Source organism: Haliaeetus leucocephalus, unplaced genomic scaffold, assembly GCF_000737465.1.
Source record: "Haliaeetus leucocephalus isolate CR32 unplaced genomic scaffold, Haliaeetus_leucocephalus-4.0 Scaffold206, whole genome shotgun sequence".
NCBI classification, from domain to species: domain Eukaryota; kingdom Metazoa; phylum Chordata; class Aves; order Accipitriformes; family Accipitridae; genus Haliaeetus; species Haliaeetus leucocephalus.
The window spans coordinates 2629346-2653939 of NW_010972642.1; the positions used below are offsets into that span (position 1 = coordinate 2629346).

General features: G+C 38.9%; 1 protein-coding gene across 1 annotated transcript in view; it reads right to left on the reverse strand.

Moving 5' to 3' along the window:
• The window catches only part of PIK3C2G (phosphatidylinositol-4-phosphate 3-kinase, catalytic subunit type 2 gamma), a 204163-nt gene that overhangs the window by 21848 nt on the left and 157721 nt on the right, over positions 1-24594 (reverse strand). The window contains exons 27-30 of the mRNA XM_010566333.1: positions 20866-21058; positions 20189-20310; positions 15754-15862; positions 7378-7453 (exon numbers count right to left, since the gene is read on the reverse strand). Coding sequence (XP_010564635.1) covers positions 7378-7453; positions 15754-15862; positions 20189-20310; positions 20866-21058 — 500 coding nt within the window. The remainder of the gene's footprint in view (positions 1-7377; positions 7454-15753; positions 15863-20188; positions 20311-20865; positions 21059-24594) is intronic.

Consider the following 24594-nt stretch of genomic DNA (forward strand, 5'->3'; position numbering starts at 1 on the left):
GTAAAGTATTGCAGTACACTTGAACTAATATATAAAAAGAACCTATTGCACGCTTAAATCAGGGATGAAATTAGAAAACACAGATAAGGAGTGTGATAGAAGAAAGTGGTCTGATATGCAGTGCTCATTTTCTTTCCTGTTTATACACTGACAGTGAGATTTTTTGTTTGCTAATTGCCATCAATCTGAATTTCAGTGGGAAATTTATGCTTGAGTAACAAATAATTGGGGGTTTTTTTTGGCAATCATTGATGACACTAGTCAGTCAGTATTGTTGCAATTCTTCTGTCTGGTTAAAAACATTGATTTTTTTTTTTCAGTTCCCAGCAGAAAGAAAAAAAAAAAAGAAAAAAAAGAGCAAGTTTCCAGACCTGTTCCAAAACAACTGTTACAGAAACAACATCTATATCTGTCATATATAAATTCTCCCTTCCTCATTCTGTATTCTTCCCGTTCCAGGCTGGTTTTCATGCAAGCCATTTCTTTCATAGATTTTTCTACTAAGATGCATTTACAGAGTTTGATTCCATTTCCACTGAAAAAAACCCATTTTTCAGTTTCCAGGCAAGAAGGATCAGTCTCATAATGTGGAAGAAATGACTAAGCATATCCTGTTCCTTCTTTCTGCTGGAGGCATTGAGCCAGCTGTCTTCACTGCCAAAAAGGTGTGTCCTTGAAGTTGGGTAAGTAATGTGGCTTACCTGCCCCCCAGAGACAGCAGAGAAAATACAGACGGCTTTTACCACGGTATACCAGGTGAACACAACCTCCGCTCAGTATCTATCCGACCTTCTCATTTTGCAGCGTTAAGCCTAAGCAGGGCGGTCATGAGCCATTTTGCACTACTTGGTCTGAGACCTGGGGTTCTCCCCTCGCGGTCATCATCAAAGACAGTCCTAACACTGCCTGTGTGAACTAGCCTGGTTTTACTTGTGCAACAGGGCTTCACGTAATTAGACCAAAGCTGTACTACAATCAGTATTATATGTGTACTATACTTGGAAAAAGAAGAACTCAGTTCTGCTAACCTTACAACAAAATAGCGCTCTCTCCTGAGCTGGGCTCTGTTCTCCCCGCCTCCCTGTTAAAGAAGTAGCTGACCTTGGCACTCGGACAGGAAAGTCCTGCTCCCCTGCAAGCACGCTGGGATCTGCCACCGACACACCAGCCTTAAACCCACCGCGGGGTGACATAATGACAAAACAATATAGTCACAATTCATTCTTTAAATAGAAACGTCTCTTTTAAGAAGCGGAAGGAATGAGAAAGGGTGATGAGATTGAAAGCACTACCATCACACGCGAGGGTTATGCACTAGCAAGAAGAGGCTTTTTAGAGAGTATCAGGACTGCTCATCCTCAATAGCAGGCAGGATTCCCACATCTTCTTTTCAGCCTCAGCAGACACCTGTGCACTCTGTCGCACTCTTGCTCTCTCTTTTCCACGTGTGCACCGGAGCTCTTACAGCCAGGGTTGTAAAAGCAAGAAATCAAACTCCCTCTACTCAGCCTTTACGCTGCTGCTCAGCAGAGGAGGCAGCAGAGGGGAAGTTATAATGAATAAGCCATATTGGCTGTGTTTTTCTGAAGAACCCAAATGTGTAACCTCTGGAGTGAACAGAGGCTAAAATAACCACTAAGCAGATAGAATTACAGTAGTGTCATGTACTACTGACAGCCAGAGAGCTAGTGCAATTGCCATTTATCCTAAGGAAAGGAATTCAAATGAATTAAAAATAACACAGTGTGTACGTACAACTGCCATAATATAATTCTTCCAGGCAGCCTGGATATCAACACTTCTGAGATTCTGATGTTTGGGCTGGAATTTTAGAATATGAATCCATCTCCCATTTCTTCCCTTTAGAGACTAAAAGAATACATTTTTAATCACACCCTAATTAGAGAAGGGCCTGAAACTGACTCCTGAAGAATTGAAATCTTATGAAGAAATCACTAAGCCGGGACTTAGAAGACCGAGGTGCAGTTCTTCATTTGTTATTCTCCTTAATGAACTTTAACAAATCATTTAGCCAGACTATACCTTATTTCATTTCTTGTTGTATGCAAATAAGGACAGGGGATGAATACTCCATGAACCAGTCAATGCTGAGTTCTTTCCAGGGTAACAAAAAGCCCACAAAAATCGGTTCTTCCCCCCGCAACACAAAGCCACTTTACCATATGTTTTTTTTATGTTGTGGGGCCTTTTTCTTTATGTTGCAACAGGGAAGGTAGAATCCTAGAGCATTAAAGACAGTGTAATACAAGGGGAGTTGTGTTTTAACATAAGGGCACAATTTACTTGTGGGGCTCTGTTAATTTTGTGAATTGTAGTGGGTCATCCTGAGTGGTTCAGCAAGAGCAACAAAATTCAGAGGCTAAATTACATTACTAGAATTCAGCTGAACACAGTGCCTTTTCTCTCCTACCAGCATTACCGGGGCTTTTTTCTGCATTACTTTTACAGTGTGAGTGCTTATATTGAGTCGAGGAATTTCTCTGTGGGAGTTGGCATTTTCATTTATAAAAACCCAAATGTAAATAAGTTTCTAACCAAGCTGAAAATAATGAAAAACATGGGAGAGGAAACTGCATTTCTAATTGAGTATGTAAAATGAAGTCTGAAACAGACACTATGGGCACAGCTATTACTAAAATATTTGCTCTTACTATGTAATAAATTGAGCAGTAATGGAAAAAATCAAAAAAAATAAAAGGAAAGTAAAGAAAAAAAACAACAGTGCAGGGAATCTGATAAACAAGGAAGAAACTTCTATCGCTTGTATTACATAACCAAAGGCAGTTACCGTTAGCTACACTCAGCTGTTATATTTTAGGTTTTCCCAGATTCAGTGCTAAATCATAGTCTCTTTGAAGTCTAAGAGATTTTAGCTTCAAATTATAATAAAATACACATACAGTAATTACTTCCAGTTTATCCAGGTTGGGCAGATGGACTTGAGCTCAGGCCCTGCATTTCTAGGAACTGTCATGCTCTACTTGCACTCTGTTATAGGCAAAGACCAAATGCTGTCTGTTGTAGATACAGGACAAAGCTCCACTGACTTCAGCTGAAGCAAGATTTCCCTCCCAGGGATTGATTCTTTGTTCACTGGCGTCAATGCAAAAGCTGTCAAATACCAAACGAGGACCCTGGAGTGCTCGTAGTGTTTTTCTATATGACTTGTGCCTGCGTGTCCCAGCACTCTGCAGTGGAAGTCAGCCACCAATCCCCTTTTGCAGAAAAACAAACAGTGCCAGTTTATAATCTCTTTCATCAAGGACAATAACACTAGAAAACTGTGGGCCCTTTTTTCTTTTTGAATGAAAAAATTAAGGCAATTAGCATTCAAATTTCTACCGAAGGTGGAATGATCTTCAGAGTAGTCAAGTATGCAGTTCTTTTCTTTATCTAGATTGTCTTTTCTAGCATGTCGGAGAACTACCAGCTCTATATTCTGTCATTTGTGCAATGTTTTCATCAGCAGCATTTTAAAACAAGCTCTGCATTACGCTTTGCACAATGTGTGAGAAATATAAACAGCAAGGAAGATGGTACACAGAAGACTGACAAAATCAATAGGGGCAACTATAATTTAATAATACATTGCATTTCACACCTGGACTGCAAAGCAATGTGAAAACACTAATTAACTGTCACAGCACTACCATTAGGGAGTTAAGAATTATTCTGTGTTCCGCACCCTCAGATTTTTCTTAGACCTTTCTTCTTGTTGACAGCCTGTTTTGACATTTGGCACCAAAGGGTACTGGAACCTGTTTGGTTTTCCAGGGCCAGGGTTGAACGCCCCAAGCCAACCATCTGCCTGCTTTAGCTACAGCTTGGGTTTATGAGCCTCCAATGTACCCAAACGCAGATAGTCAGCTGTAAATACGTTAACTGACTATCTCACTGGTTTCATCCCACAAGCCAGCAAGAGGTGCTTATGGCCAGCAAAACAGCCTAAGTGCAACTAAAGCAGGAATGCAACTTGTGGCAAAAGCTTTACATTGAGAATGAGCAACTGCAGCAGATCTAAACGCTATGTAACATGAGCAAAATAGTCTACTCTTCTCAGGGACTATTCATGAGGACTGCAATTCTGCATGGAGAAGCATACCATATGATAGGCTTTTTGGAAAGCTTGGATCTTCCTTTAGAAGGTCACAGAGCCAGTTTCTCTGCCTCACTAAATGGACAGAAGCCCATTGAAATGCATGGAGCACTAATCAAATTAAACATGCTAGAACTAGCCCTGGGTTGTGCACTGTTATAACCAATAGCAAAGACTTTGTGATTTCATAACTTTGGCAAAACAGTCTGAATTATTAATATTTTCAGGAGATATAAACTCAAGAGAAGAAAAATAAACAAGATTGATATAAAAATATTTTTGATAGATGTTCTTTCTTCCTTTTTTTAAAGGGCCTTTATAAAAAGCTGTCTGTGAAATCATTCCTGATATCTGCTCTCACTCCCTTGTACTGAGCTTGGTATAATGAAATGCTGACAATATTCAGTATAATTCAGAATTCACCCCACTGGGACTACTGAATCAGTATTCATGTCAAAGTAAATTTAGCACTGATTTTTAATCTCTTCATTGCTAGGAGCACAGTACGAATTCATAAATTTTAATTTTTATTTTACTTTAGTAAGTGTAATTACCTACAACACTTATAAATTAAAGCAGTCTAAGAGAAAGATGCTGTCTTGATCAAAATTCATAACCTGCTTCTATTGGGCATTCATTTTATTTTATATTGATCCTAACTAAGAGAAAGATGATTTGCTTGTGTAAAGGCTGAGAGAGAAAGCACCAGATTCATGGAAAGCTACAGCCCATATTAAACCTGAGTTATTCTTCAAAACAGGTGAAAGTTAAGGCCCTTATGAACTCATAAAACAATAAAAGCTGTGGGGGAAGGATGTATTCTTTTCATGGAAATTGCCTTTCTCCTGCAGGCTCAGTGAACTTAATTCCTGCCCCAGACTGACTATAGCATTACCACAGGGCTTACTTTCAAATCAAGAGTGTTTCAGGGCACCCTCAGCAAGCAACAGCCTCCAGGGCCACCGTGCTCTTCCCAGCAACTCCTTGTTTGCTAGCTGGCAGCTTGGCATGATCAGCCACCTCCTGCCTGAGCTACACTTGTGTCTTCTCCTTCTCACAGGATAGATGATAATAAAGTGCAGAATGCCATGCAGCAAAAAAATCTAAGTGAGCTAGGTAGGGTATGGCAGCAGCCTAACTCCAACAACGAGGGGCAAAGCATAGACTAACATATATGAAAATAGTTTTCCAGGTGGGTAATTAGCACGTGCATGGCTGGTCTTTCTCTGATAGCTGAGTTAGCTCATTTACAGCTAAGCTCACCTACTTCCCCAGTTCATTGCAATCGACTGTCATCCAGGTGCATTCCCTTCCCTGCTGACAAGAAGTGGTGCCATACCCAGAGCGACTCAGCCCATTATTCTTGTTCTCTGTTTTTACAGAGTCTAAACTCTTTGGGTCCTAATTTGGACCTTGTGTGCTACTGGCATTCCATCAATAAATGAGAGTCATGAATTTTCTAGGCCAAAGGGAGGTGGGGTTTTTTTGTTTGGGTTTGGTTGGGTTTTTTTTCCTCCTGTGCTTAACAAAGGTTTTGCCCTGAGTCTAGAACTGAAGTGTCCAAACTTTAAAAGGCAGAGTTCCTGAGCAGGAAAAAATGAATCCCTCTGTAACCATAATGCTTGAGGCTAGAGACACATTAATCTCCTCTGACCACGTTGTGACCTTCACCTCCACTAACTATATAGTGAACCAACAGATTGGGTTACCTGTCACACAGCTTTCATCAAACACCCACCAAACACATTCTTACCTCTGTTTCTTTATTCTCTTCTCTGTTTTTGATGACATTGACAACAAAAATAAAGGGCTTACCCTTCACACTATATTGGCTCAGGACACCACTGTAGGAATTATGAGACTAATTTATTTCTCAGCTTTACTACAGACTCAGTTCATACTTATGCATAAGACTTTTACACCCAGATTCTCTGTAATAATTAGGCACCTAAATATTAGTGAAATGTCAAAATCCTTCTAAAGACCTGGGACTTTAACTCCTTTATGCCTCAGCTCACTCTCACACATCTGCATCTTTGGTTAAGATGCCTACAGAGCAAGGCAGCCCACAGATCCAGAGTACATGTTACATTTGAACTCTGGTTTGGATTTTCTGTGATAAGATTTAGCCTTGGATATTCCTAACACCTAGGACATCTTTGCATTATCTCCTCATTCCTTTGTAAAAGTTAGAGCAACCATTAGTAATTTCCAATAGTCATAATGGATTTAATATGATAATGGCATGCCCTAATCAAATAAACTCTACACAGGGGGAATCTTCCAAAGGCTGAGAAGCCAGGAATGGGATTTATCTTGTTCTGATGGATTAAAAAAAATGGTCCCGGTAAAAGAGATAATGAAGCCTCTGTCTGCAGAGAGATTAAATTAATTTAATGGACATGCAAACTAAGTATGCAGAGATACTTCCACTCCTTTCTGAAATGTGGATAACTGGTGATCTTGGAAACTATCCTATCACTTGGAGCACATAACCAGCTGAATTGTTGTGGTGCAGAGTGCAGCTGCAGGCTTCCTCATGAGATTTTATTTTGCCTAAAAACTGACTATGGAAGATTATTTTCAGTGCAGAACCAGTGCAGTCGAAGACAATAAACATTCACAGTTTACATTTTATGGTTTATACTTTGGCTCTTAATGCTGTAATACCAGAGATTAGATTAAATTAGGTGCTGGACAGAAGAGGGAAATGTGTTAAGTATTTAGATAGGCTAAGGGAACAATGCAGAATCTCATTTAGTAAGAAGTGAATTACCACTCACTATCATTAATAATGTATGCCTGGGCATTAACATAATGTTCTGTTATTTACCTGCTCCACTCATTGTGAAAATGACTTTAGAAGTCATCCCTAATTTTCTTCGCTTGTTCAAGCACACTTTGTGCTTTGTCATGACTCAGATCCTTTCCTGCAGATTCTTCTCTAAAGATTTTGTTTTGTAAAACAAGAAACCTGCCACAGTTTGTGTAAATAAACTTTTACTTTGCATATAGGTATGTTTATTCAAAAAGAAATGAAAGAAGGCTGAGGAAAATATGTCAAAGTGAAAGAAAACTACAGGTCACATTACTAACACATTTTCAGAGACCTTGAGAAATCAGGAATTATTTGTTGGTATCTTTATATCTTAAAAAAAAAAAAGCCACCTAAACACTTTAGACTCACCTTTGCACTATTATATTTAATATTATTAAAGAAGTCCTTCTTCAAAAACAAATAAGATTGATAATTCACGTACCTAAGGTCACGGATGATGAATCTTCTGCCAGGGTATTTTTGGACCAATTCAGGAAGAAGCTGAGTACAAGCTCATTCTGAAAGAAAATAAAAATACTTTAGGGACTATTGTATGTTGTGCGCTGTTCCTTAAATTATGCCCCTCCGAGCAGACCGCTGGTAGGTTTCTAACGCATGTATTGGAGTTAGCAAAAAAGGGGCGCTTTTCCCCTCTGATCATGGGCAAGGACCCCAGGGAATGATTTCTACTCAGGCTCTGGGAAGACAGCGGTGCCCCTTACCACTGGCTCTGGGATGCCGCCTTAGTGCCTACCTGGCCCCTTTCTGTCAACACGCTTCCAAACAGCAATGTGCCACGTGGGCCACAGATTTGCATTCTTGCTTGATCTCCAGTGTCTCGAGATATGTATTAGCAGCTGCAACTACTTTTACAGAGCAGCCCATCTGTGAAACAAATGCAGGACAACATCTTTACTGGGTATTGCGTAGTCAGCATGAAATTCGCCCTTGGCACAGGACCGACCCCAAGCATCGGACCTAATGTGTGCCTCCGTGAGGCTCAGATATTGTGCACACCTCCCTCACATGGCGGCTTAACGGACACTCACACTGCAAAGCTCCACACAGTTAACTCCTACCAGAAACCAACGGGGGGTGAAAGGGACGATCATATTTCGCCATCCTGTTTAAAAGAGTAATCCACCTTATGTACTGCACTATAACTTTTGTTTTTATGTACTGACCTGTACTGCTCTAGTGTACATATATAACAGGTAGTTACGTTCAGCTGTAGAGAATTAAAACAATAAACCAAATCCCCAGATTTGAGTATTGTGCAAGGCAATAAAAATGTGAATTCTGAAATGGACTCTTATGATTCTGAATCAAAGGTGGACAGTAACTGCATTTTATTAGCTTTTACATAAAGCTGTATTTCAGAATGGCCATTCTTTGAGACGGTTAGAATTGCCACATTCATACTGATGTTACTTGTACTGACACTGTAATGAATGGGTAGAACAAGAGACTTTTCAAATTCTAGCATTAAAATGTCACCATTGTTTTTTTCCAGGCCATGGAAAATAATGTGTCCCTTATCAGCAAGACGTACTTCATGTAGCATTTGTCTTGTTTCAATTTGACAAGATGTGGCATGATTTGTGCAAGGAAAAAAGAAAAGGCAGGGTTTAGTGACAAATGCAGATAGTAAGGAGTTAACATGTGGTTACAACAGACAGAGGAACAAGATGTGTATGTTCAGCATAGAGATAAGATTTAGCAATCTGGATTTATTTTAGCAGTTGCCTTTTATTTTTCATTCTACTCGGGAGTTTTTCCTCCCACACTGATATTTTCTTTAAAAGAAAAATCAGGAAAAAAAAAAAGGATAAACCAACAGAATTATTTTCCTTGAATAGAATGACAAATCCTTAAGGTATTAGCAGTGGACTTCCAATACATCTATCTGTTCTGAGCATGACTAATTATTCTCTCATCTCATGAAGACAGCTTACAGGGGAAAGCCTGTACACCTGCTTCAGCTTTCAGTAGCTTTAAACAGCAGAGTTATTCCCTGTGGGACCTCCATTTGCTCTTTCAGCACAAGCCCCAAGTGTAGGAAATCTCAATGGGTTGAAAGAGTGTATTTTGGCAGCTCAGCCTTTATTTGACAGCATAAATAAGCAGAGAAACTTAAGTAGCCCTTCAAGTTCAAAGATCTTGAGAGAAGTGGGCAGGAATGGAAGGAAGGATATACTAACTGACTTGAAAGAGAAATAAAAAATTCCACACTGAGCAGCCTGGTGTTCTGCTTCCTCTCCACTTACTCTTTCTGCAATAAATGGAAATATATGAACAGAATGGTTTGTAAACAGGAGGTGCAATAATTGTTTCAGGCGATAGTTCCAAATTCTCATTTCTAAAGGAGACAACATTGAAAAAAAATGACATTTGGTTTAAGTACAGAAGTGGAATTTGTGCAGAGCTTACATCAGGCATGAACACGACAGGCAGGTACACTGCTGGTGCCACAGCACTGATTACAAACCTTTCCCTGTCCATGTGTCCGTTGTACTCAACAGGTATTGAAGCATGTGGGGAAGCAGCAAGGCTCATACTGGCAAATGGAATGCAAAACCATAACTGAACAGGTCATATTGCAGGGGCAGAGGTAGCAGTCTATCCAGGGCAAAGTACATCAAAAGCATTGGAGAGATCTCCTATGTGTTTGTGGCAATAAGCATTTTGCAGACTGTTATTCATAAGACAGCGATTTCTCCCTGAACTGTGTTAATCTGCCTACTGCAGGAGTCCACCATTTAGATTTCCACCAGCAAAGTGCATTAAGCACCTTCTCAAGTTCACCCTTTGTCAGCAGACCACCAAAGCACATGCTGAACTTTCAGGTGATTCCTAAATCAATGGGACTTCAATCAGTTGGACTCCAGTCAGTGGGACTGAAGTGTATGCTTAGAGTCAAGCATGCATCTAATTACACTGCTAAATGGAAACAGGCACATCGGAGCTTTGAACATATGTATAATCAAAAGCACACTGTATTTCGGTGGATAGAGTCCACTTCTAAACAAGCAATTATTACAAATATGTGACCATAGGTGGGAATCTTAGAGACCCTGTGACAGTCTTGGCAGATAGGCAGGCACTGAGGATGACCACAATCACTCACCTCCCCTTTTTTCCTCTGGAATTCTTTAAATAGGTAAATGAAAATTCCCTAAAATACTGCCCATTTAGGGATTTTTAGGAAAGCCACCTATCATTTGTCTAACCATTCTTACCTAATAAGACAACAATCTTTAATAGGTAATGTTGATATTTTTTCAGGTCACTCAATAACATTAGCCTATTGGGGAGCAGCCAGGTATGTATGGGTGCATCAGCGTTGGTCTGGCTAGAACTCACGCATGACTTTTTTCCAGCCATTAATCTCAAAAGGGACAAATTCCACCTTCACTTACACTAGGATACAACTGAAATAAGTAATTCCAGTGACACTGGGGGAGCTGGCAGAGCCCTGCACCACTGTAGCACAGTACAATTTGTCTACTGCTTTCCATCAGAGACTAACTAGAAAAGCACTCTGCTGTTAGATAAACACAGCCAGATTTAATTTCATTAAAAAGAAAAGCAGCCTCTCCTCTGCTTTCAGCTTTCTTTTCAGCTGTGTTAGAGTAGATTTGGGGTCAGAGAACACCCATGCACCTGTTATACTTTAACAGGATGGAGAATCAGCAGGAAAGAAAAAAAGCCAGAAAAAGCTGACCTTGCTGCAGCTATCATAACTTCAGGAAAGGACAGCAGAAAAGAAAGGACTTTGAACGCTCCTCATTTTGGCTCCGCTGGATGCCTTGCTGCAGCAGTATGGGAGTGGTGGGAGTTTAAGGGACCCACATACCTCAGGTGCACTTTGTACCACTGCGTTATGTACCTCCATACAGGCACTGTGGGAGCTATTTTCTCACCTCTGCAAATCCCAAGTAGCGCCAGTGAATAAAATACAAATGAAATATGGGAAGCTCTTATCAAACTTGATTATTTTTATAGTGTAAAACATTAGTCACTCTAGAACAACACTGTGGTCCTGGTTTTCACTGTATGCTTCAAAATGAGTGAATGTAATTTACAATCTTTTCCATTTACATCCTCTTTAAAGCCCTTTTACACAGCCTGTAAGTCACCATAAAGCTGTTTATAAAACCTATCCATTGCTGATACACTGTCACTGTTTGCTTACCTGTTTGCACCAGGTTTATCTTTTGCCCCAAAGTCCCTAGTTAATTTGGATACTTAGAAAATTTTTATGGAGCCAAACCCCAACATGCTTCATTTCTTTTTACTGATTAGCCTACAGTGCACCTGCACTTACTATTATGTTTGCCACCCCCCTCCATCATGATAAACAAGCTCCCTCAAACATCCAAGCCCACTGAACTTGTACACAAAATCAATCTATGTGAAAGATGCGGGACAAATAACATGTTTATTTAAGGCTGTGTAGTATTGCGAGATCAGTAAATACATCTAGTGTCTGAGCTGTGTTATCAATAACAGTATCCACAAATTAAATGCCACCTCTTTTAAATGATGAGAGATAGGACGATTATCCGTAGAATGCCACTAGCTGGCTGATAGTATCAAATGCACACAGCTGCTATATAAAACATTGCTTTAGGTTCAGTTTTAGATTTTTCACTTGTAATGCCCAAGCCAGGTGCAAGTTGTCTTTTCAAGATAAGCATGAAGACATTCAGCTTTGTGAATGCTGCTGTTTGACACCAGGGCTGAGGGCAGACTAAATTAATGGAGCCTTACCTTGCTTTTGTGTCCCCAGGGAGAGTACAACCCTCCTACAAATACAGCAGTAAAATGACAAGCCATGAGGGCACCCTTAATTTATATGATATGTTATGAGATTTGGACTGCAATATCCATTCAGCCCATCGCTCAGATGGAGTTGAGTGAAATACAGAAAAATGTAAAAGTGGTTAGCAGCAGCTGCCTTTTGTCACAGATTTGATTTATACTGTGATAATGTATATTTTGTCTTCTTCCACGTTACCAGCCTTCAATTTATTGTTTCTTGATGCTTCACCTCTTATTGGTGGCACCACTTGGTTGTTTTGCCATTTAATGAAGCAAAACTCCAGGACTCTAAACAATGTTGAGTATGTTGCATTGCTGATCTAGGAGACCCATGCATTTCAACGCATGCAGCTGATGAACTAGCCAGCAATGGTGCAACTGGCACAAAACTAAATATTCTTATGGTGTGATCGTATATATTGCCACTGGTTTGGGAGGAGTAGAAAGAAACTAATAAAGGTGCTAAAACCTGTTTTTGATCCTGTCCTAAATGACTCAATATGACAACGAAGGTGCATCAACTTTTCCATTTTAGTGACTGATTTAATGAATATAGCTTGTTGTTCATGTATATAGCCTGGTGGCGTAGTTACTTATAACTGAGTGTTAACCTGAATTTAGGAAAAGCACTATTCTAGGCAAGTCTTCAACAAAGGTCTATAAGGAAGTCAATGAATAAGGCTTATGCTCAAAGTAAACCACAGACTTAAAAAATGGGATGGGTGTGAGCATGTTTAAGCATTTAAATTGGCCCAACAGTAAATGTCTCCATCAGCTGATGTTTCTGCATTTATTGGATCTAATACTAAAATTCAGAGATAGAGAAAGGTGGCTTGAAGTTTCTATTCTTTAAAGAAGGGTTTAAAGAAACATTTAATTCCATTTGAGCTACAGTGCAAATGAGAAGGCAGCTATTTTCCACCTCTCCTCCTTTGTTCAAACCACTTAGCAGAAAAGGTCAGTGACATTCTGACTTACTCTTAATTATAACACAATTTTCACAAACAGAACTTAATCTGGACTAAAAAGCATGCACTTAAGTCATGACTGAGGAAGGAATTTGGATACAATTCAATGCTTTCTTTATTTCTAGGATTTTTAATTACTTAATTGGTAGAACCAAGCATGTAGACAGTTCTGTGCGGATGGGACTAAACTTTTCAGAGCTTAAACCGGTGTCTAGTCAATCAGGGTAATGTGTTTACAGTGATAGCAAGGGTATTTTGTAATGAAACAAAAGCTCTTTTCTCCATTTCAGACAATACTCCAGCATACTGTACAGCTACAATATAGCTACGATACCATACAGGTATGATTCAGCAGAAAAAAATGACTGTGTCAATAAAGTAAAGGGAACCCTGCTCTACAGGCATCTGCTCTTACAAGATTTCTTCACAAGTTTCTGAATTAATTATTTATTCCTACATAGTTTTACTATTTCATAAGAATGACAGTTTGGTAATCCCTGAGAACAGACAACTCACTAAATGGTTTTGGTCAGGCTTCCTAGCAATTTGAGCAAAAGGACAAATTTGACTGCAAAGTTGTCGAAGGCACAGACAAAATTATGTATTTATTTTTATCAAGAAAGCCTCCTAGCTTGGCTTTCTGCGCAGAGTAAAACCAAGAAGACACCATGACACTTTTAAAAGAGTCACAGCAAAGGGAAAAGTAAAAAAGAAGCCTTTGGCTGGGAACACAAAGGAAATTACCCACTGACTGGTCTCCTTGTTCTAAGTGGGTCAGAACACATCAGTATTTTCTAAATTTCTCACATCTCCCAGCAGGATAAGCATATTGAAGTAAAAATAATGATTCAATGTTTATAGACTATCAATAACTTTAAAGGTTATCATCTAGAATTGCAGGTTAGCTGCATGGTGGTAAGCAAGATGATTTCCTCCATGCAATACCACTTTACAGTTGGAAACAATCTGCTCATTACTCTGTTTATTATCGTGCCCTCCAAGTCTAGCACACCAGCAGCTGTGCAGCCCTCTTAGGTGCAAAATTGTTTGCTTCTCCTCATGGTTCAGCATTACAGACTGTACCAGACTGGAACGGTTTTCAGCAACTACATAGTCCAGCATGGCTGAATAGACCCACTGGCCTGGTTCAGAGCCCCCCCCAGTATGGGTCCCCAAGCAGATCTTTCCACAGTTCCCTCTGAATACCCTAGTCATGGTTGTGTCCCAGTGTCCCAGCAGCAGCGTGCTGGGAGAACTTACCCAGCTCCACGGGTGCGTGCTGCAGGGCCGTAAAGGGAGCAGAAGAAGCATTAGGAAGCCCATTGCAAGGCAGCATGCTCTGGCTGATTGCTAGCCCATTCACAGAGCAGGAGGGAGAAGAGAGCTTCTGTGCATGACCGGGAAATGTTTTTATTACTATCCCAGGGCTTTAAGCAGTCTAATTTTTCAGACATAGATTAGGCTTCTACACAGCAGTGCTTGGCCCAAATTGAAAATCCATGTACCTTACAGCAGCCCAGAGCACAGCAGAAGATACAGAGCTCTTCATTTCTAGGTCACTGGCTTATATCAGTTTTTCCTCAACTGTGACCAAAAGGCGCTAATGTAAAATAAACCCATGACCCTACCGTGAATGACAGAAATTGCATAACAATTAACCCCAACTTGTGCAGTTTATCTGGCAAGGTCAGTCAAGGGAACCAAACACCCAAGTCAGCTGTCTGTACCAAATTAAGTGTAACACAGATATTACTTGTCCTCTTTGGAAATCTTCTCAATTTCAACTCAGGGCACAGAATTTTTGTTCATATTAATAAGGAAACTCCTGTTTATTTTACATATAGACAATTTCCTCTTTAATCTCCATTACACAGTCACAGCTGGGAAAGATATATAGCTAGGCAGCAAACATTTTTCTCCTCCTGCAAGATGTTTGAAATTTTGGAGAAAAACCATCCTGTCATACCCTCTTTTGGCATCCTAGACTGTCTACGCTATTAAACTGAACTGGCCCCAGTTTGTGCTATGGTCCTGAGGCCATGGGACATGACATGGGTCACCTGGCAGAAGCCCAAGCTCTGCTAGAGAACGTGCCAACAGTGAAACAGCAGAGTCAACACAGGAGCTTGTGCCTTGGCTCCCTTGAATTTACTAGCCTCTATGTAAGCCTAGGATCTAATGTAAACCACTGGTTTTTCCTGTCTGACAGCTTTCTTGACAACGCCGGTTGCTGGAAGATGCTCCTTTCTCTCAGACCCCGGTGTCACTATCAGTAATTGACCATTCAATTTCCAAAGTGACACAGCATAATGATTTAACATTCTCCCAGGGTGCATGGAGCCTGTTAGTTGCTCTTAGCCCTGGCTTTTACGATGCTGAGCTGCAAAAGGCTTTGTCTTGGGCCAGACAATGAAGAGTCAGTGTTTGTTACTGTTTTAACTTTCCATTTTGAAACAGGAGAACATCAAATCTCAGAAAACAATAATGAATAAAAAAAAAGGCAAACCACCAATTTCAATGGACACAATGTATCATTCTGATAATATTGAAACATTCTGGTTTTGGTCTTATGTTTGCAAAACAATTTCTTCTACATGTTAACTAAATTTTGAAATGAAGAGTATTTCTGGGCTGAAAGAATGGAGCTTTTCATTTAAAAACTGTCAAAATCAGACTTTTCAATATTTCAAAACTTACTTCTTTTTTAGCCATTACATTCCTCAGAACCTACTCCTTACTGTCAAATATTCAGTAAATCATTACTTTTGGATGGCAGCAAAGGAAGGAAAGTGTTTTTTGAAAAATGCCCTGCCAGGTCTAATAAACTATTTTTCAGTCATTCTTGTCTTTGTCTTAAGTTCTGATAAATGTTACAATGGCTCCATCTCAAAATGGCTCCATTAGAAAATGCGTCATTTATGTCTTTTTTTTTTTTTTTTAATGAGGCCATGGAAAGCTTCCTGAATCTTTTGGTACAATGCTACTAAAAGTCATATGCAAATAAAATAAATACTGGAAGTGCTCACATTAGCCAGTTTCCTGGATCCACTTAATAGCTGCTTCAGATAGAGATTCAAATCCTTCACTCTTTTATGTTCAAGATCTGTAAAAGGTAAATGCCATGAGGGGGGAAACCTGCAAAAGAAGAATATTTGTAAGTACTTGTACTGGATTTGCTGGAGATGTTTCCAGCTCTACTTAACAGAAGAAAGTTACCACTTTCTAAGAGGTTTTGCAGGTAGGGGAAGGGTTGGGTACCGTGTCCAGAGGACTATTTACCTTCTGACTCTGGTGGTTCTAATAATTTGCTGATATTCTGTTTCATACTGTACCCCTTTTTCTGTCTAAATCATTAATTAAAAAACCAACCAACGAACCAACCAACCAAACAAAACCCTAAAAGGCACTTATTTTCATTTTATGTTATCTAAATACCTCTAAAAAAATTGGCCCTTTATGATCCCAGGAAAACACTACCCTTGCCTTCTTTTGCCCTGTGCAGAGCACAACAAATCTCAGCCCAGGGCTCATGCTATACAAACCCTTACCATAGAATATTGAATATCAAAGCCTTACAGCAACAACATGACATTTTATGAATATATCATTGCTTGCTTTTTTACTTCAGCTATTTAGAGTGTAGATAAGTTTTTCAGAGCAGGTCCCTGATCCCATATGTAATTTCAGGCACTAGTATAATAAAAGCAATGTACGAAAGCAAATGATCATCACAATAACAAAATCAATCCCAACCAAAGCAATAACAATAATAATAGTAATAGTAATGTTCTTGCTGAATTTTTATTAAGATGAATTTCATTTCATTTTAGTAAATAAACCACATATGCATAGAATGGCCTTATGTCAATTTTCAAATGCTTTGGTGATGGAAAATGTCAAACCCCCACATTTTTCTTACTTGAATTATCTTTGCGTTTTAGAGACAACGCACATTAGATCAGTCAAAAGGTTAGATTTTTAACAATACACATAATCAATTTATATTAACCTTGCCCTGACAAGGACTATTTCTCTCTCAGGTTGGAGGAGCATTAGAAAAGAGATCTGTGCTAAATTGCATGTAATGGGTTTTGTGATATGGATTGCTAATATTGGGATTCATAACAAATATTATGCTTCATATCCTCTAATCTATGTGATACAGAAAGGTAGAAGTTTTGATCTGGTTGTATTTCATGTTACACCACCACTGTAAATAGTTCACCATGTCTTGTTTACAAACCTATTTTTTTTCTGGTACCACCTTGTTTATCCAGTAGATCTCAAGAGATATCTGAAGGCTTCAGAGAAATCACTAAAGAGCCATCTAGCAGTGCAATACACTGAAAAGAGACTCTTGGCCAGCCTTTTGCAAGGCAACTGTGTAATACTGTGAGGAAAAACTCAGCACTGGTATAAATTAGTCTGCAATTAAACCAGCAAGGGGCCAGGATGATAGCAGCATATTGCACGTATGTATGACCTTTTGATTATTTTTGCCTATAGCACTGAAAGATCAGGGCTCAGTTAAGGTGCTGTACAAATGAATAGTAAGAGGTGATTCTTGCCTCACAAAATTACAGTAGTAGGACACATAATGAGGCGGGGGAAGTGATATAATCCAGGATCATGACATATATGAGCTGCACAGATAAAAATAGAGCCCAGGTCATTTGGCACACATAGATAGCCTGTGAATGTTCTGAGTTCCTCCAGTGCACAAAAAGGACTTCTTTCAAGAGATAGTATGGAGGATTTGTTTGGAAGCAGCTTAAAATTAATTAGGCTGTATAACACAAAGAGAGGACTCTGGCTGTAAAACATAGGCCCTCAGAAGATGCGTCCTAAGCACAGTGGCCAAACAGAGGACAGAGAAACTGCTGATTGATAGCACCAATAACTGCTGCACTGCAGAACAATATGAACCTTGTGGTAGTACTGAACACTTCTTTAAAAGGCCTTCATGTTTTTGCTGAATTGTGCCTATGGCTGAAACTAACTTTGCACTGGTGAACACACTTGTATTAGAAAAAGTTAACTTCCCAAGCTGATTTTGGACTTTGTATCTACCTTAAGTAGACCAGAAAAATGTAAACTTGCACCACGTGCAAACATCCTGCATAGCAGATTCCATTTCCTACTTATTAGCTTGAAGGATATTCTGTGTATAAATTACATCACTTAAATGCTTTGTTGGGTGAAAAGATTTTTGGTCTTTTAAAAAAAAATAATTAAACACAATTAATACTCTGTCTGAAACCAAACAAGAGGGAATGTACTAGAGTGCAAGGGCTTGCTTGAGGCAGCTGTGCTTTGACTTATAAATATGGGCTGAATGTTTACATGTCAATAGCAAAATTTCAGATGCTGAGGACTCTGAGCTTTTGCCATTAGTTTCTTGCAATATAGCCAGAATTTAGCACTTGTATGAAGCAGACTCATATTGCATTATTTCCTCCTAATGAGACATGAATATATACAATTTCATGAATCAATACAAAGCAGTAACCACGTCCTTTCTGTTAGCAGTTCCAATTATTCTAGTAATATTAGACATTTTACTTTTAAATCATACATTTTCAAACTGATTTTGTGGTTACATTATGGAACAAGACTGTTTCCTTCCTTTGAAGCATCTGGCACTAGCCAGCGCTGGAGCTTTGTAACACACAGGCAGACTAATGGTCTGATATGGTACGGCAGTTTCAGTGATAACTTCCTATAAAGAAATAATTAGGTTTTCATTATTAGAATAAAATCCAGAATACATGAAAAGCCTCAAACTGATGAAGTTCTGTTAGAAAACAAACCAAAACTTTAACATTAAAGAACATACATATAAAGAAACATCATAAAATTAATTACTTTAACGCAGTCTTGGGGAAAGATCATACAGTGACAGGTTACTGCTGGGACTGAATTATGACAATAAAGCTCTGGAGCTCTTAGGCACTGCCTCAGTATATCCTGATTAACCCACTGTGAGTTCTGGAACTTTCTTTTGCAGTGAAAATGTTGTAAGGGATTTTATTAAAAGTAGATTTATCTGAAAAATGGCTAGTACTATTTTTTAAATTCACTACAGGGTTTCTGAGGCCTATACATTTCTAAAGAAAAATATATTTTCCTTCAAAGGGCTCTGCTCACCACAGGAAAAAATCATAAATACGTATTTTATTTTACAACCTAATAGCATGCAAATATCTCCAAATCAAAACCACGATTCAAGCACTTTCAGTGTTTAGTAAAATTCTGATTCTTACCAACTGCTGCAAACCAGTTCATGTGACCCAGTCATAATGAGTCAAATTGCAGTCAATTAAAATCCCCTCAGGTAGGAGGAAGATTCTCTAGAATTAACTAACCTAAACCCATTTAACTGAATGCCTCTCACAAGCTTGGGGGAATATCAAATTTGGATCTGAAATTTGTGGACTTTATTTTTTTAAGTCAAAACCACTTTGTTTATGGCTATTTACCTCAGGTCAAACCTCAAAGAGCTTTCTGTTTTTCAAGCATATCACTTGAATCTCAGCTTGGCTCAAGTACACTGTTTGCCTTTTTGGCCAGCTTTACGTTTTGTTGTAGATTGAGCTTGAAGAGTGGTTTGTATCAGGTGAGTCAGTGTGGCTGTGTAAGAGAGGACTACTTTGTTCTCAATGGTGTATGCAGTATAATGTATATAATATTTGTAGAATACATAACTCCACTTGTCTTACCAAAGCCATGGACAATCATTACATAAGGCAAAGCTGTTTTATATAAGACAGAAATAAACCATGGGACTCACTGTCCCAGGAAACTGTGAAGAAATCAGATTCAGAATATGAAAAGCAGGAATAGACATGCACATGGATAAAAAGTAATATTCAGAATTATTGCAACTAATGATAGCATATTTTTCAAGAGATATTAAACTGAATGATGCAAAACACAACATATCAGTTTTGGGGGCCAGGATAGTACATAAGATTATTTTAGATTTCTCAGCTGGGGAGTATGTGCATCTTTTTGTAAAAAGGTTGATCACACCTGCCAGTGTCAGAGATGGGCTTGTTTCTGTTCTGACCCAGTGTGAACATTCCTACATTGCTTTAATATATGGATTTTGCTAAAAGTTTTGATCAGCGTCATGCAGAAAATAAAAACTATCAAAGGCCCTATCATGCCTTTAATGAAGTCAGTACCACTTACCCTTTGATTTCAGGAATAGCTGGGTCAGGCCCAAGCTGTTCCCCCCTTTTCCCATTAAAAAAGGAACAATAAAATATATAAAAGTTAGACTGTCACAATGCCCTATGATTCAGTTTCTTCTGGGGCTGAATAGAAGGCTTGATAGAACATGTTGCATTGCTTTTGCATTTCTAAAAATATGTCTGCCGTACATTTTCTCACATTTTTATCTGTGCACAGAGAGAGCCATTTAACAGCAGAATAACGTTCGCTAATATGCTGCCTTACTCTGGGAGGACATGTGATGGAAATTGCTTCTGGAGATGGCTGTGAAGTTCTGAGAACTGGTCGAATGATTTTTCCACAAAAGTGACCACATTGCAGGTTTGCACCACCTGGACTAGATATAGCTGTATTGGGGAAAAGGGAGAGGCAGAGAGAAATGATCAGAGAGGCACATTAAAAAAAAATGTAAAAGAGGAAATATAGGGTGATTTTAACAAAGAAAACCTTTTCTTTAATGTAGTGCCAAGTGCCAGAAAATTCAGTTTGTAATTTATAGTCTTTGCTGCACAGAAAGAGAAACTTGCCTGGATAGCATACAACTCAAACACTAAAAGATCACTGCAGTGTGTGAAAACTAATAATGCACCATTAAAGCATCATATAACAGCCTCCGATTTGTATTAGGCTTCCTAATTTTGTGCCATGCTTTCCTTCTGGATGCTTTAATTAGCTCTTGATTTATTTTTCACTATAGGGCATGAACTGTTCTCCTTAATGGCTCCCTGCTAATAGCTGTCTGCCTGGTGTTCTTTCTCTCGGGTAGCTCATTGCTTATGGCACTGTGTTCATCCTGTGGCACACACACATCGTCTATAAAGGAGGAGGGAGAGTATATAAGCTCACAGAAGAGTCGTTAAAGATCAAGGCAAATGAGGGCAAGCAAAGAACACAATGCATACGGAGACAGACTTTTTGTTGAACCCCAAAATGGTGGCTCTTGCGATTGACTTCTCTGCATCCAGCATCATCCATTCTTGGGGGATCGTCTCTGGAGCTGGAGGTTTTGCAGAGCCTGTCACTGACATCTGTACAAGTGTGTGGATCAAGTTATTGAGTTTAACAGGAAAGCACTCCAAACTTTCCTTGATTTTCCTGAAGAACAAACAAACAGAAGAGGCACTATTTATGCATCTGTTTTGTTTCCATTTCTTGATCCTTGGTTTCAGGGATGCAAGAACCAAAAAACCCCAAATCCTAAAACCTACCTCACATGAACATGTACCCACATACACACCAGTCACTGCTATCTGCAGCAATCCAGTATATCCAGCCCCTGAGCTCCACTGCTTAAAGGAGTGCTCTTGCCATAGCCTGTCTCATGGCTTACCTTGGGCTAGTTGTTCTTCATGAGCTGGATAACGTCAGCCTTCTTTCAGATGACAGACACAGACAGGATATTTCCATGTGTGTTTTGAGGAATTCCAGGGTAGAGCAACATGTGTTCTCTTCAACAGGTAGAGGAGACTGCCCTAGCACTTTCTTTTGGGTTATACTAACCTCACATGGACTTACATGTGTTTGCACAAGGCTCTTGCATTCTATTCATGATTTAGCTCTGCATGATGTGTTGCTAAATTCTCTACCCAATTCTTAAAAGCTCTATCCCTGTGGAGCTGCTTAAGATGAAAAAAAAAAAAGAAGTTTTCTCCCCCAAGCTCTCCCCATCTCATCCCTGTGCAAGGGGAGCCAGAACACACTTCTAATTTCCTAGAGTTCTAAGATCCTTCATCAGAAAAGACAAAATAGATAAAAAAATAACTAGATATACATGTAGATATGTACTGAAAACATGTGTTAGCATCAAAGTGAACTTAACTTGAGACATAACACTATAAGATAATCACTGATCTTTGAAGAGTAAGATGCAGTACTCATAAGAAAACACTTGCCCTCTTGAATTCACCTGCTGGTTAAGATCTATTTAACTTGTGATGCTATTTTTTTTCTATTTCCCTGCTTACTTCTACAGCTCTCTGAAGATATTCTGGATAGGTTCTCATGTTATAGAACAACCACCCATTAGTTTCAGGCCATATAGCAGCAAACCTCTACCAAATTGGCAGGGTTTTCTTCTTTTTTTTGTTTTGTTGCTTTTTTTTTTCCTTCCAGTTTTGGACTATGTCTAACTAGCTTATGGGGCTGACAATACCCTTAACCACCTTCATCATACCCTGTTCAAAGCTGAGCAAATGCTTCACCTGTCATTTTAAATTAAATTCTTATTCAGGGGTTTCTGTGAGCGGGTTGGATTGCATACTGCAATCAATTGAAATCAACTCCATTCATGGCATTAGCCTCATTTTCATGATCTCAGATGTTCTGGCAAAAGTCTGTAGCTTCATAGTTGCAACCATACCAAAAAGAACATTCTAGCTGCAGATAGCTCCCTGGCTCGCCCCCCCCAAACCGAAATTTCAATCAAAATACTGTGTGAATTTATCATACACCAATCAAGCATACTAAACCCAGGGAAGAAGACGTATATGTTTTTCTTAACATAATACAAGGAAAGGTACCTCTGAATTGATTCAGTTAATTATCTTAATTATTAATTACATTCTTCAGAAAGAAATACATACAGACTATTTAATAAATGACACAAATTAACACTCAAATGGAAAACAAGAAAACAAATCTCATTTCAAAGCATTAGTACAAAATCAATTCAGTGCTGATTAATTAGGTTGCATCTGTGGTGAACTTTTCTTTTTTAACTCCTATGTATTTAATTTAATGCATAGTTTAAACACTTCCTAAGTCACTGAGACATGATTTAGGTTATAGAATCTGTAACTGGGCCATATTATAGCAAAGCAGTTAGGGAATTTGCAATATTACTATGAGGCATATTAACTTTGCAGCTAAAACCAGTGCATTTTAACTCACACAAAGCAGGCTTCTGCTTATAAACTAGTATTAATTTAGACATCATCACTATGCAGAACAGCCGATACCAGAATACCACTATTTAAACAATTCAATATTTTAATGGGTTGTTATTCTTTCCATGTGTCCATTAAGCTTCTAAAATGCTTTTAACACCCAGATTGCTAATCACATACTTTAAACCTAAACAGAGGCTTTTGTTGTCATTGTTGCAGATTTTCCCTGTAAGTTATTTTAAATGATTACATTTAAAATAAAATAAAAACAGATGTATATGTTGCTTTCTCCCTCTCTCGATATTCTGTTTTCTCTTTATGCAGTCCTCTCTGTTAGAATAGAGAACATTAAGAAACCTTATGTCATGTTATCAACAACAGATTGAAAAGGCCTCTTTGCTATTCCGGTGACATCTCAGAGCGTGTCTTCACAGCAAGGTAGAACAACTCTGGTTACGGCTCTCTGCACTTTCTTTCAAGGGCAAACTGGCTAAAGGAAACCCTCTTTCCCACAGCCTCCCAAAAGCTGGTTCCTAACTATGTATAGAGCAGTAGGGTACATCAAACCCATGTGTCTTATCTTTTTTAATTTTGCAGTTTATTTTTGGCATGGATTAGTTCACTGACCCAGTTTATCACACTGTGGTATCTGTTTCCCCTTTCTGCTAGCATTTTAAAGTTCATGCTAAGGTTCAGTGGTGGAACTTTCTCCTTGAACTCTCCAAGATCTCCACACACTTTCTTTTCTCTACAGCCACAGTTAAGTTTAGCCATAGGCAAAGAAGTTGGTAAGGTCATGGGTATTCATTGCTGAGATCTTCTTGCTCCATGGGCCGTTATCATCTTTGCCTGTGCCTAAAGGTGACTCTGCCTTCACAAAGATGACAACAACTTTCTTGGTTATTTCAGAGCTCTGGTAGCCCAAGCTGCTTAGAGAATTAGTGCCTAATGGTCTATGGATGGAAAAACTGAAGTGACCTATACGAAGGGCATCAAAAGCACAGGATAATCAGAAGAAAACAGGAAACTGTCATTAACTAGAGTAACATTAATTGTGAATCACAATATTGCTAACACACAGTTTTCAGGCAGAAAAATGTGGTTTTTTCCACATGACAATATCCATTTACCACACAGATTGGTGTCTGACCTACTTCTCAGAAAAGTGAATTAAGCATCCGGGATTATTGAAAAGTAATGACTTTCTGCTTTCCACCTGCTGAACTGGCTTTGAATTTCAGATTTGGCTCACAGTCTTTCTACAGAACTGTCAAATTATGGTATCAGGTAAAACATGCACAGACTGGTTGGCTGCTTGTGTAAACAGAGATGGATGAAAAGATTAGCTAATGTCTTCAAGAGTGACTAGTGATAGTTGGTGCCTTGATTTTTAGGAAGTAGACGTTTCTTATGGGACAGGTATTCTGAGGGCTGGTGCTTAGATCTTTTTGGACACAACAGCCTTTCTCCACAGCCTTTTAAGAGCACATACACTCATTATTACTGACTAGTTATCCAGATCTTAGTCTTAGTATATATAATAACAAATATTCACCTCAAACTTCAGAATAATTTTATCATTCTTGATGGCATTCTGCTTCTCATTTCCATATAGGCCTGGAAATAACTTACAGCATAATGAGCAAAATTTATTTTCATGGGATTCTCAGATGTTAACAAACATGGTGCTTCATTTATATCCAAATTTTCCATCCATGAATTTATCAGGCTCCATTTTAAAACAAG